The sequence below is a fragment of the Gouania willdenowi genome, chromosome 1, assembly GCF_900634775.1.
Source record: "Gouania willdenowi chromosome 1, fGouWil2.1, whole genome shotgun sequence".
Lineage (NCBI taxonomy): Eukaryota > Metazoa > Chordata > Actinopteri > Blenniiformes > Gobiesocidae > Gouania > Gouania willdenowi.
Window position 1 is genome coordinate 11,727,803 of NC_041044.1, and position 13,664 is coordinate 11,741,466.

The 13,664-nt window shown below is 36.7% G+C and overlaps 1 protein-coding gene across 1 annotated transcript in view; it reads right to left on the minus strand.

The window, feature by feature from the left end:
- Positions 1-3,754: 3,754 nt before the first annotated feature.
- The window catches only part of LOC114467250 (hsp90 co-chaperone Cdc37-like), a 12,633-nt gene continuing 2,723 nt past the window's right edge, over positions 3,755-13,664 (minus strand). Inside the window, 9 exon segments of the mRNA XM_028453420.1 lie at positions 3,755-3,859; positions 4,007-4,051; positions 4,053-4,079; positions 7,813-7,995; positions 8,078-8,200; positions 8,271-8,386; positions 8,520-8,625; positions 9,398-9,694; positions 13,242-13,392. Of these exon segments, the coding sequence (XP_028309221.1) occupies positions 3,755-3,859; positions 4,007-4,051; positions 4,053-4,079; positions 7,813-7,995; positions 8,078-8,200; positions 8,271-8,386; positions 8,520-8,625; positions 9,398-9,694; positions 13,242-13,358 (1,119 nt within the window). The 5' untranslated portion in view covers positions 13,359-13,392.

Sequence of the window (13,664 nt, forward strand, 5' to 3'; positions counted from 1 at the left end):
CTGCAAAAATAAATAAATAAAAAACAATGGTAACCTAAAAATAGGTTTACTTATACTCAGTTATTATAATATGAAATATATACACTAGCATACGCAAATATGGTTTTGTTTTCTGCGTTTCTCAACATATTAACCTTTAAAGAAAATAAATACATGTATGTTTTTGTTTTCTTCATCATCCTACAATACATTATATGCTAATGTAATATGATGATATATGTTAATAATAACTCCCAGTCAGCTTTTACGAATGACTATTGATGATGACTATCAGGGCCTTTCCTGTTCTACAAGAATCTAAATGACCAGAAATCCCCATTACTTTAGGTCAGAGGAAAGGAAACCTTTTATATAGCAAGAAATATTCAACATCACTATAAGATCTAAAAAGTTTTAATAAGAGTTGAAACATTTGTATCGATCCAAACACAATCTGTAATTGCAAACAATTAGTAAAAAGTTAGTGTTTGACAAAAGTAAACAGACATATGGACGGTAGACTTAGACCAGCGTTGATTTGGTCGACTGATTATTTCTGTTTTGTCAACTACATTTTATTAAGTGACAATAACTTGGCTTATATTTTAGTCGACTAATGAAAACAAAACTATAATTTTGTCAAATGGGACGAAATCCAATCAGAACCCATGTGAGCATGTGGTCATGTTGATCTCATGAAATCTGTGTGCATTTATAAACATTAATAAGGTAAAATCCATTTAAACTCTTATGTTGTATATTTTAGTCTTAATATCATTTACAGTAGTTAACTAAAACGTGACTAAAATAGTACTGGATGGCTACATTTAGCCACTTAGCTAACTATGACTGACTGAGGCTAAATCAACACTGACTTGTATTAAAATCTCATGATGAACTGATTAACATTAAACACGTGAACCCAAACTGTAGGTTTACTGTGTTTCATCACTCTGGTATTTTCAGGCATTATCCCGGTTTGTATTACGCCCACAATGTTTGCTGATTATTTTCTATTTACAGAAGTGACCACACAATGAAGCTTGCCTGCAAAATCCTGCACAAACCACTAAATCAAACCCACAAATTAATTATGAAGGAGGGAGAAATGGAGGGAACCCCTACATTAATTACACAAGTGAAAAAGTGAGTGAGAGGAGAGGGAATAAGATATGAACTGAATTTGTAACTCAGAGCGTGGTAACATGTAAATAACTAAGGCAACAGTCTGTAAACATTAAAAACAAGTCTGGTTTTATTTACCATAATACTGCAACACAACTATAAAGATTAATAAAGAAAAAACAAACAAGCTGTTTTCATCACTATGACTCGTACGTGGATAATTTAATCTTGTACTGTAAGTACTGAACAGCCAGAGGTTAAAAGAAAGGTTTGATTACCCAAAACTGAAGAATAGAATTATACTAATAGGCCTTTTTCATGAAACAGAAGTGGGTTAACAATTTTAAGGTCCTATATCATGCTATATTAGACCTTCCAAAATCACCTACAGTCACATATGGGTAATATTTACATTCTGTAAAATAAAATACAAATTTATTAAGAAATATGACTTATTTTCTTTCAACCCAGAAGTTGAGACGCAAGGTTTCTCGCTGCGCCGCCTCTCCCCGTGTGAGTGCCTCCCATTTCATCACATAGCCCGACAGCCCTGACATCATGGGCAACAGGCAAGGCCCACCGAACTTTGTAAACAGTTCCAGAGATGAGTATGACGCACATTTCACTAAGGGTTAGTTTTTCTTACACCCCGTTTTTCCTGGATCCGCGCTCAGTTTCCCCTCTTGTCCAGCGGCGATCTCCAGCCGTAGCACAGCAACACACACACGCAAAGCTGCTGCGTGTGGTGTGTGTGACCTCTGCGTCTGTGCTGCCCAGCTGGATTTGTGCGCGCTGCGGTTATCCTCAACACGCTGGCCTTCCCATTTTGAACACTTTCGCAGTCAAACACGCATTTTCAGTTACCAGACATTATCGTCTGGTAAAAAAACAAACTGAATAAGAAAGGACAATAATCATCCAAACAGATGTTCTTCGGCCGCTCGCATGCCTCTAGCACCAGAGAAAATGGGCGTGTATGTTCACTGTGGAGGGGCGGCACCAGCAGCAGGCACTTCCTGGAGGGGACGGTTCAGAAAGCTAATGACGTCACTAGCATTTGAGGGCAGAGAAGCAGCTCAGAGAGCAGGATTATTGAGGATTTGTCAGAGATGCAAGAAAAAATCCCAATAAAACTTTTAGTGTGTTTTTTGATGAGGAATTAACATTGTAACAAGGTTAAAAGCTCAAAAAAGTTGATTTGCATGATATAGGACCTTTAAAGCTGTCCTGCAGCAATGAAGGTTGAATCAGCCTTGAAAGCTGGTGCTACTCATTCCTACAGGTGTTCCAACTTTTCATGATTACTTCCAACCCCCCCGTCTGCATAAAAGCAGTGTTGGAACACATCGTGGTACCAGACCCTCATGAGCATCAAGTAAACAGTATTGTTCCTGGATTCCATGATTTCTTTTTCAACTCAAATTGCTTATTTGTTCTATGCTTTCATTTCAGAGTGCAATGACACAATAAACTAAATAAATTCCAGTAAAAAACTGGACAGAGTTTGGTGTTCTAAAATGTTTGGCCGGTAGCGTATATATACTTTTTGGGAAAACTTGTCAGATAAATTAATATATTTTACAATTATTTGATACTTGTTTGACAACACAAAATATGATAATCCGGTTTCATCAGATTAAAATCAGAGAATTAACCTGATACTTTAGGCCATGAGGAATCAACACTAGAGACTCAGTGTTGTTTACAATGTTGACCACTAGATGGCGATACAGAGCAAAGATCTATCCCATTACATAGACAGTCATGTCCTCAAAATACCGACTCCTCGTTACTGTCCTAAAGAAACCTCCAGAACAACAGCTGATACACTTTATATAAACTGTCAGTTAGGCTTCATCATTACCATCTCTCTCTAAAGATGCTAAAACCACACAGCTATTCGTACTTTGCTTTCCAAATGAAAATTAAATGTTAAAATAAACAAATAATGGTGGATTGCACTGGGTTTAATGACCATTTAGGCCCCTGAATAAAACAGCCTTGGAAAAGAAAGGAGGTTTCTTAGATGAGAGTGGGGATAATAAAGCAGGATTAAAGGCCAAATGTTCCATTAGTAAGTGTCAAGTCTCATTTGTAAACATTGTCATCCACTGCTCACATCCATTACAGTGTCGTTATATGGACTGAATCAAACACACATTTAAGTAAATGAGTGAAAGGATGAATCAACTAATATAAATGTTTGAACCAACAAACCCTGGAATAATACAATGATCAGATGAGAAACCAAATGAAAGCACAAATATCACAGGTGGACTTTGAATAGCCGCAGTCATAAAATGTGCAACGTAGAAAATAAACTTTTTTTTACCATATTTCATTAAACTTTAAGTAAGAACATTAACGATCGGCTTATACTAAAAATATTATATAATCAAACATATCAGTGAGGATTTCAACTTTTTTTTTTTTGCAATGTTTTCCTAAATCTTTAAAAATAGGATTACATTTTTTAAGTCATTCATACATATTTATTTTACATTGAATTGTGACGGATAATTCACCTATTTATTAATATAAAATATTATCTCTTTTGTTTTGTTTGTTTTTTCATCTAAAACTTGTTGCTTAAGTGTTCAGGTGAAGTGGAGCTAGTCACTTCAAATTACGATTGAATACATAATGCTATTTAATCTTCTTTATCCTCCTCCTCCTCCTTCTCCTCATCATCATCTCCTGTCTCAGGGACCCATAGTCCAGAGTCAATGCATTGCTTTAGGAGATATTTCCCTTCCTGTAGAGCCAGAATCAGAGAATCACTCAATCATAAGCACAGAGACAGAGCTGGTAAAAGAACAAAGTGACTCTCCTGTTATACATAAACTTGTATATTAAGATGTAATTACTATAAATGGACACTTATAGGACACCATGCGCTCACCTCAGGTTCCAGCTTGTTCATAGCTTCCTGCAGCATATCTATGTTTCTTCTCATCAAAGCTTCTCTGGATTTCCTACAATGACACCAAACAGTTGTACAAGCAGGAAATAAGTCAAAAAGTGAATAGAATGATTTCACCATTACCAGTATAGATGCTCCAGCTAAGTCATATTTGATGTGTTCAAATGTAAAGATAAAGATAAAAGTGAAGAACTGAGAAGAAACTCCTGTGACACCAGGGTTGGGATCAATTACATTTTTCAATGTCAATTACGTTTTCAAATGACAATTCAATTACGATTACAGTGAGAAACATTTTTTCCAATTACAACTATTTTTGTATCCTCAAAAAGTCAATTACAATTACATTCTCAATTACAATTAATCACAATTACTGAACCTGAAATAAATAATCTGATAAAAGTGAATCTTCCTCTTGTGTTAGCTTTCTGTTAGCACCTGTTATGATAACGGGTCTTAAAATCAGCTGTTGAAATACACTAAAACTAATATCAATCATCTAATATCTACCATATCTATTGGTTATTAGGCTTCATAATAAATGAAAATATAGGTTTTAATATTTTGGTGTGGATGTCTGAACTTTGTTTTTTTTTTCTGTCGATGTCGAAAATGTGGGAAAAGCTTCATAAGAAACATATTTAGCTACATATGTGTAGAACTGTACATAGAACTGTAACATGGTTCCCCAGTTTTTGCATAAATTATAATTGACATTTTTTATAGAATTTTAATGGCAATTTCAATTACAAAGTCAATTATCTAAACGCAATTACAATTCAATTACAGTTATGACAGCAACATATTTTTCAAATTACAATTATAATTGCACCATATTTGTAATTGATTATCAATTACGTTATTACAACTATAATTGACCCCAACCCTGGTGGACAGGTTAATATCTAACAAAGTGAAAGGCAGGGAACTGGTGACAAAAAAAAAAACCCAATTGAAACTCAAATTTTTTTTTCATGCCTTCCCTGTATGCCTTTGAATCTATAACACATTTTGAGGAGCTTTTCTGTGATTTCGGACATTTATTTCCTTTCATCTGATTTTTTGGCGCTATGTGTTAAAATCACTTCAATGTGTGCATCCTTCCATTCCCAGACCAGCTTGTTCCTTTTTTCAGGGTCGCGGGGCACTTCAATGTGTATTTTATTTTTATTTCTTTGAACAAAAAATTCTCTTCTTATCAAGCTGATTGGAATTATAAGCCAGACAGTTTGAAATGACAGATTTTCTACACCTGACTTGAGTGGGACAGTGAAATCTGAACAAAATAAAACAAGCTGCTTTAGCTGGAAATTTAATTGGAGAAGAACTGGGGTTTTGTTTTTGGTATCTCCTTTCCTATCCACCCCTTAACCCTGAGGATGATGTCACAGGGTATAGGAAAGGTGTTAGGAGAGGAGTTAAGAAAAGGCGATCACTTCCACTAGTTGATGTAATATTCAGACGGCCGCGAAGGTTAGTGACGTCTGCTGTGGTGAAAAAACTACAAATTTCTGAAAATGGACTAAAAGTGCATTTATATCACTTTCTGCTGATCTAATCTAAAAAGTCACAAGGTTTATATGTAAATCAAAGGAAAAGAGGCTACCAGGCTACAAGGAACAAAAGTGAAACTAAAAGAACATTGAGAACACATTGAGAATGGTTGCTCACACTCACATTTCACTCAAAAATATGAATTACACTGAACAAATTTATAAATGCAACACTTTTGTTTTTGCTCCCATTTTTCATGAACTCAACTCAAAGATCTAAAACATTTTCTATATTCACAAAAGACCTATTTCTAAAAAATATTGTACATAAATCTGTCTAATTCTGTGTTAGTGAGCACTTCTCCTGTGCAGAGACAATCCATCCCACCTCACAGGTGTGGCATATCAAGATGCTGATTAGACATGATTATTGCACAGGTGCAACAATCGGTTTGCATGACCAAAGAATTTCTGCACAAAGTGTCAGAAACCGTCTCAGGGAAGCTCATCTGCATGCTCATCGTCCTCATCGGGGTCTCAAACTGACTGTAGTTTATCATTGTAACCGATATGTTGAATGAAACATATTGTGGCTAAAAATGTCTCTGATCCATTTTTCTTGAATGACAGAGTGTCTGTTTTATGTCAACTGTAATCTGATAATATGTCTTACATATAATAAGATATGGGTTTTAGATTATTTAAAGTTGTTCAAGGCATATCATTGCATTGGTAACTTACATGATCTCCTTCCCTTGTCGATCATTGTGAGTTTCCATAAATGCTCAGGTGTGTCGCCGCAAGGAATTGTGGGTCAGCATTATGTCGTCTCCTTTGGTAAAGGATGCATCAGTGTTTCCTAGGCTAAAGGAGGTTATAAAGGAACAACTGATCCTCCTTTCCTTAGCTTCAAGACAATTTGAACCCTCTTTATCATGGCCACCACTTAAACACTTCCGGGGATTAAGGAACAGTAGATAGGAAAGGAGATAGGAGGGACCATTTTGAAGCAGCCTTTGTGTTTGAAGGGAGGCCATATGTCCCCAGACAGGAATAAACCTTCAAAATGTTAGAGGGCAGGAGAAGATTCAAAACAAGTCAATGTTTTCAGAAATCATATTGTCTCAGGGAGTTCTTTTGTTACATATCCATAATAAACTAATAGTTGTTATCAATACTTGGAGACCCACGTGTGTCAGCATGGCCAGCCCAGCCTATACGCAGACTAAGCGGCTGCTTAGGGCCCCCTGGCCACTAGAGGGCCCCCAACCTGACAACCCCACTTGCATGTTACTGGTACTGCTGTGCACTGCCAGCATCAAAACTGGAATCACCTACTACTCCTAAAAATTTTCATAAATGATTCCTTACTCCTTTAGCACCAAAAGAATATCTGTAATATTACCTGAATATCTGTAAAAGTCACGTTTTTCTATTAGCTCTGTCTGCTAGCGTAGCATCTCTTCTTCACTGCTAGAACAGCTGCATGTCAACCGACCACTGGGTTACCAGCGCCCCCTGCTGGTCGAAACAAATATCTGCTGTAAATACAGTACTGTACACTGACTAAATTAGAATATCTATGAAATAACTAATAGCTTTCACATTTTTAATGTTGTAGGCTTGTCAATCACTAAAGCTTCTGAGTTTCCTGGTTTTACCTCTTGGCCATGTTTATACTTATACTTCAGCTGCTGGCATCAAAATATACACCAAATATAGAATTCTACCACCATCTAAAGACCAGCAGGGTCTGCTATTTTCCACCTACATACAGTATATCGTAAGGCACTGTCATATGTACAACTTTTGACATTAGTGACAATGCACAAGAGTATGGCAACCAGTATTACAACCAATTAGGGTCCTCGATTTGGTTATAATCCCTCCAACTTTATTTGCATTAGGTCCACTCGTACTACTACTAAATCTTGTGGCTTTACTAGTACTACTTGTAGATTAAAAACAGTGTAAGAGTTAATACACAGCAAGCCAATAGACATTTATGTTGCCATTGCTGCTGCTGCCAAACAAACAAGCAGTGGAATCACAATCCATACTGGAGTTGACTATGCTTGGTTTGAAGGCTATGGATATTTTTTCTAGGATTGTGTTACATTTTATTTTGTTTTGTTTATCAATAATAAGTGTGAATGTTGATACAACAAATAATAAATGACAGAAATTAATTTGAGATGTTTTAGGCTTTTGAAAATCTGAAACACTTTGAACGTTACTGTTCAAGTAATTAAAAATGCTCATTTCTTTATTTCTCACATAGGTGTAGTTTACCTTTGGTAGTGATGCATAGACTTCTACTGGGTCCAAGCCACCTGGGCCCAGTCTCTTCTGCTTCTCTTCCTCCTCTATCTCCTTCATGGCACTTTCCATACGCATCCGTGCACAACTGCAGACTCGCTCTTTCAGCAGCTCCAGCTCACGATCAAATGCATCTTGGTATGGTTTTTCAGCAGTCTGGTACCGAAAAAAGATAAATATTTATAATGATATACTGTATATTTACTGTGGAGAGGATTATGCCATACTACATGTAGACCTTGATCCTTGTGAAGAACTGTCTGAAGCAGCCTCTAGGATCAACCTTTAAATTCTTAGCCAAATCCAAGATGAACTGCATGACGATGGCCTGATGGGCCACCTGCTCCATGAGTGCATGTTTCTGCAAGTGCATGAACAGAGTTTATAAGACCTTTGTTCCCCTTTAATAAGTATTTAAAGAAATTGCTCACCTCGTCTATTTCGAAGTTGATACAAATGGCAATAAGACTGTTGGCTGTCTCCTCACACACCAGATGGGGGTTATCTGACAAATACTTCTGACTGTCATGCCAACGCTGCAGAATACCTGGTAAGTAGATAAACACAGGTGATGCATCAGCAGAAGGATAAAGGGGAACTAAAGGGAGTAAATCATCACTTAGCAAGCCTTAGCAGCAGATAAACACCTCAAGCATTATTTGAACTAAAAACAAGCGTACCGAAATGTTTGATGTCCTTTTCGTACTTGTCCACAAAGGTCTTGTGCTTCTCCACCTTCACCACCTCGGTTTCCTCCTTTGATACAGGCTTGATGTTCAACAAACTCTAAAGACACATAAAGTCGTTCAATGACAAGTCCGACAGCATTGGGTTTAAAACAGGGTTGGGGTCAATTACATTTTTCAGCTACAATTACGTTTTCAATAACCCATGTATAATTACATTATACAGTGACTAGCATTTTTACTAATTACAATTAAAATTCAATAATTTTTTATCCTCAGAAAGTCAATTACAATTACATTCTCAATTACTAAATTTCAATTACAATTAAATAAATAATCTAATAAAAGTTAATTTTCCTCGTGTGTTAGCTTTCTGTTAGCATCTCTTATGATAACAGGTCCTAAATCAGTAAAATACACTAAAAACAAATATCTATCGTCTTATTTCTTTTGTATCTCTTGGTTACCTTATTACGCTTTCTAATCAATGAAAATATGTTTTAACATTTTTAGTGTGGACATCTGAGACTTTTTTGTGTTAGTATACCCCTCAATTCCATTTTTTTTAATGGTAAAATATGGGAAAGCTTGATATGAAACATATTTCAATAATTAACTAAATATGTGTAGAACTGTTCATAGAACTGTAATGTAGTTCCCCAGTTTTGCGTTAAATTATAGTTGATCATTTTTATAGAATTTTCATGGCAATTACAACTACAAGATAAATGATCTAAATTGCATTACAATTTAATTACGATTACAACAGCAACAGATTTGTTAAATTACAATTACAATTACGCCTTAATTGTAATTAATTATCAATTACAATTATAATTGACCCTAACCCTAGTTTAAACACAATGCTTTACCTTGCTAAAACCTTCTTTGCTAATGGTGTCCACATTCCAGGGAACTTTCCTTTCCTCCCTTCTGTACTCTTCTATCAACTTCTCAAAGCTCTTTTCATCCTTTTTTAGTGTTTTCACTTCTGCCTGACATTTCCTCAGCTCTGCCTCTTGCTCCTCATCCACCGCTGCTTCCTCTCTTCCTTCTTGCAGGCGTTTCAGACACCCCTGTACTTCTTCTAAAAGCCTCTTGCAGTGAGCAAAGTTAGTTTCCAGATCTTCGCCTCTCTGCTGAAACTCAGCCATTTTCTCCAGGCGGGCCTACATAATGAGAACAATGAGACGCTGGAAAACAGATGAACAAAGTACAAACGGTGCTAACTAAATGCAACAAATCACATGGAGGGAATACATGGCTAAAAAGTGAGAGTTAACCACAATTTCAGTGTTGAGGATAGGGCTGGGCGGTATACCGGTTCATACGAAATACCGGTATATATTTTTGTTATGATATACATTTTTAACATACCGCTGTATTTGATTACAAACTTTCGGAAAGCTATGCTGCCCAGCGTTTCAGACCGGACCCTTTTCAAGGTTGCACTTCTAAATAGGAAGGTAAACAGTAGCGCTCTGGTGTTAGTTGCGGTGTAAATCATACGTGTAAATTGATGGCAGTGGCTATCCGTATGGTTGCCGTATAAATATACCAACATTCTATCTGTACGCCGCGCCCCTATTTGGCCAATTTAGGTCACGTGATAGGTCAGTCATTGGCCAGTTTAGGTCACATAACTAAGACTAAACCTTACCCTAAACCTAACTCTAACCCAAAAAATGGTTGTGATATTGGGTTTATAACCTAACCTTAAGCCTAAGCCTAACCCTACCCTAAAATGCTACATATGTGTACTTTGCTTTGTAACTTTGCTTTGTTAACCGTACCAATAGCACCGGGGGTTGTCCGTATGGCATCTGTACAAATAGACACTTTCTAAATGGATAAGAAAGACACAATTGAAAGCTCTGAAGCTGCATGTGAGCATAGGCCTGCTACAGGAGAACGACGCTCACAGACATGGAGGCATGGTTGGCTTAGCATGTCGGCAGTTTGGCAGTAATACACAAAAAATTAGAGCAAAGGATCACAATTTGTAATTCCTATAATGCGGAAATAAGTCCTGGTGGAGCTGCAAACAAAACCCTACCTTATTCACCATAAGAAACCACCACACCACTGAGTATGCAGCATTTAAATCTAGAAATTAAGCTAATGCTAAAGCTAAGCTAGCGTGGCAAAGAGCCATTGGGCTGCTGTTGCAAACTTGTATTACTACTAGTGTGGAATTATTGTACAATATTCACTCATTATGACAGTGAAATACACCATCCTAAGTCAATCTACAGCAGAAATTGTTATGGCAATTATTATATCAATCATCATTTCATCAAATGTGTGTTCATGTATACAATTTGTCATGTGTTTGTACACGATGACTGCATTATATCCCTTGCCGAGTCATGTTAGATTCGATTACCCGCAGTCTCTGCTCAAGCTCTCATACCAAAGCTCTGATAAACAGAGTTCTGTAACAGTGTCTACGTATAACAAGGTGTTATTCTTGTTTTTTGCCTTTCTCTTCTTCTTTCGGAGAGGGTTTAGATGGCCGACTCGTATTCTTTCACCTACGCACACAGATAAGATGCATCTGACCAGCAAGGCCAAACTCAAACTCACATGTGGATTCACATGCAGATACACACACACACACACACACGCACGCACGCACGCACGCACGCACACACACACACACACACACACACACACACACACACACACTCACATTCACATCACGCACACACATTATCAAGACAGATATCACTGTCTCCACTGTTGAGGCATCTGACCCCCTCCTTTCCTCTCATCAGGGTGGGACTTTTCTCTATCTGTATAAAGTTTAAGCTGTGGAACTTTCCAGTTAGTTGTTGGCCGTTTGCCCTTCCTACAGGATGCAAGACCTTTTTCTGTACTCTTTTTCATTTAGTTTATAATAAATCTTTTTTTATAAAATCATCATGCTTTGACTGGACTTCATCATTCAACCAGAGCACAAATCATGTTTCCAAATGAGGGCAACCGTAAAAAGTTGCCATGACAAATTACTCTCTCAACCACAACAAAATGCTGTGAACAACTGATTATGTATGAAAAAAAACGTCATATATCGTGAAACCGATAGAATTTTGAAAAATACCGTGATATACATTGGTCATACTGTCCAGCCCTAGTTGGGGATACTACATATACAACAACTCTTGAACCCGACTCATTACCAGTCAATAGAACCTGACCAGTGGAGCATTCATTCATTCAGTAAACATCAAATAAAATATGCTACTGTATTAAATATACTTGACTTGCACAAGGCACATTACACCCTGAATTGTTCTCCAGTCCACTACTCACTCTTGCAATTCTAATTAATGAAGTTATGTATTTTCTACTTAGTGCTATTGTTGATGTAGTATATATAGTTTTATGTTTGGGGTATTATTAGAGCTTAATTTTTACTCACTGGATCAAAATCTTTAAACACTACTTTTACATCCCCTTTTAAATGATATTATTGGTTTATTTATTACAAAAGATGTAGCCTGAGAGAGAGAGAGGGAGGGAGAGAGAGAGAGAAGAGAGAGAGAAGAGAGAGAGAGAGAGAGATGAGGGAGGGAGAGATAGAGAGAGGAAGAGGCAAGCAACATATTTTTGCTTATTCAGTTCTGTAGAAATATTATATAGAACTATTCCAAACTTTTATTACAACCCTAAAATACAGAAGCCAAATGTAATTATTGTTCTTCTATAATTTTGGGAATGTAAGGATTTTGCATGCTGTGGTTATTGCTTGTAACATACTGTATATCTACCATTCTATAATAAATCATGAACCCTTAAATGACTGAATGCAGGAACATTTTTACAAAAACAAAAGAAAGGAAAAGGTTTTTAAAAAGGACATTTTGCTTTTGAATAAAGGCAGCAAAGTCTATGGAAGCCTGTTTCCGCCACTAAAAAAATGATCACTATGGCAAGTCATAATTATGAGTTTATAAGTCGAATTTATAGATAGAAAGTCATAAATATGATAGAAAAGCATAATTATGAGAAAGTCATAATTATGAAAAAGAAAGTCATCATTATGAGATACGAAGTCATCATTATGAAAAAAAGTAAAATTATGAGATAGCTAGTTAGAAATCCTAATTATGAGAAAATTATTTTTTATGTAAAGTTGTAAGGAAACATACAAAAATGTGACAGAATAATTTTGCAATAAAGACGTATTTATGTACTATGTACCATGTGTGGAATTCTAACTGAAAAAACAGCCAAAATATGTGTTTTGAATGAATTATTATTCAGAGTAATAATGATAATAATGGTGGTCAGTGTCGGAAAACTGCAGCAATTGCTCAGTTTGTGTCTCATAATTATGACTTTACTTACTCATAATTATTATGACTTGCTGTGGTAATTTTCATTTATTCTTTTAGTGTCGGAAACTAGCTTCCATAAAAGTCAGATTATTATGGCAAAACAACTGCATTATTTCTTAACCATGACTATTGTAAACGAGCTGCTTGACCCGTTTTTATTATTTTAGCAATGCACTATATGTTATTTGCACAAGCGTTAAAATAATGATTCATCAGACATACAGACCGGAAGTGTTTTGCTTAACTCGTCTAATTAAACTCTCCTCTTTCCTGACCATTAGCATAGAACTTGTTTATATCACTTACAGACACATATAGGAGAACAACTATGCAGGTCTTAACACATTTTAAAAGCACAAAAGTCTCTGCTAACCCGGTGTCTCATTCTGAATAAACTCTGGGTGTCGACGTACGGACTGATGAAATCCTCATCGTCTGACACATAAATGTGATCCCAGGTGCTGTAGTTGATGCCCGATCCTCCGCTCATGTTCCTCTGCTGTCAGTCAACTATGTAGCAAACACTGTGAACACAGAACAGAACAGGAGACACAGTTTTAATCCTCTTTAGCCAAGAAGTCAAGAAGAGGTTTAAATTAATCCCCCTGCTTTTAGCAGCGCGCGACCAGAAGCCAATCAATACGTCACAAGAAGGGCGGGGAAAAGAAAGAAAGAAAGAAAGAAAGAAAATTCAAAGATTAATCTTGGATACCTGCCACTATCTCTCTCTCTCTCTCCCTCCCTCCCTCCCTCCCTCCCTCCCCCCCTCCCTCCCTCCCTCCCTCCCTCCCTCCCC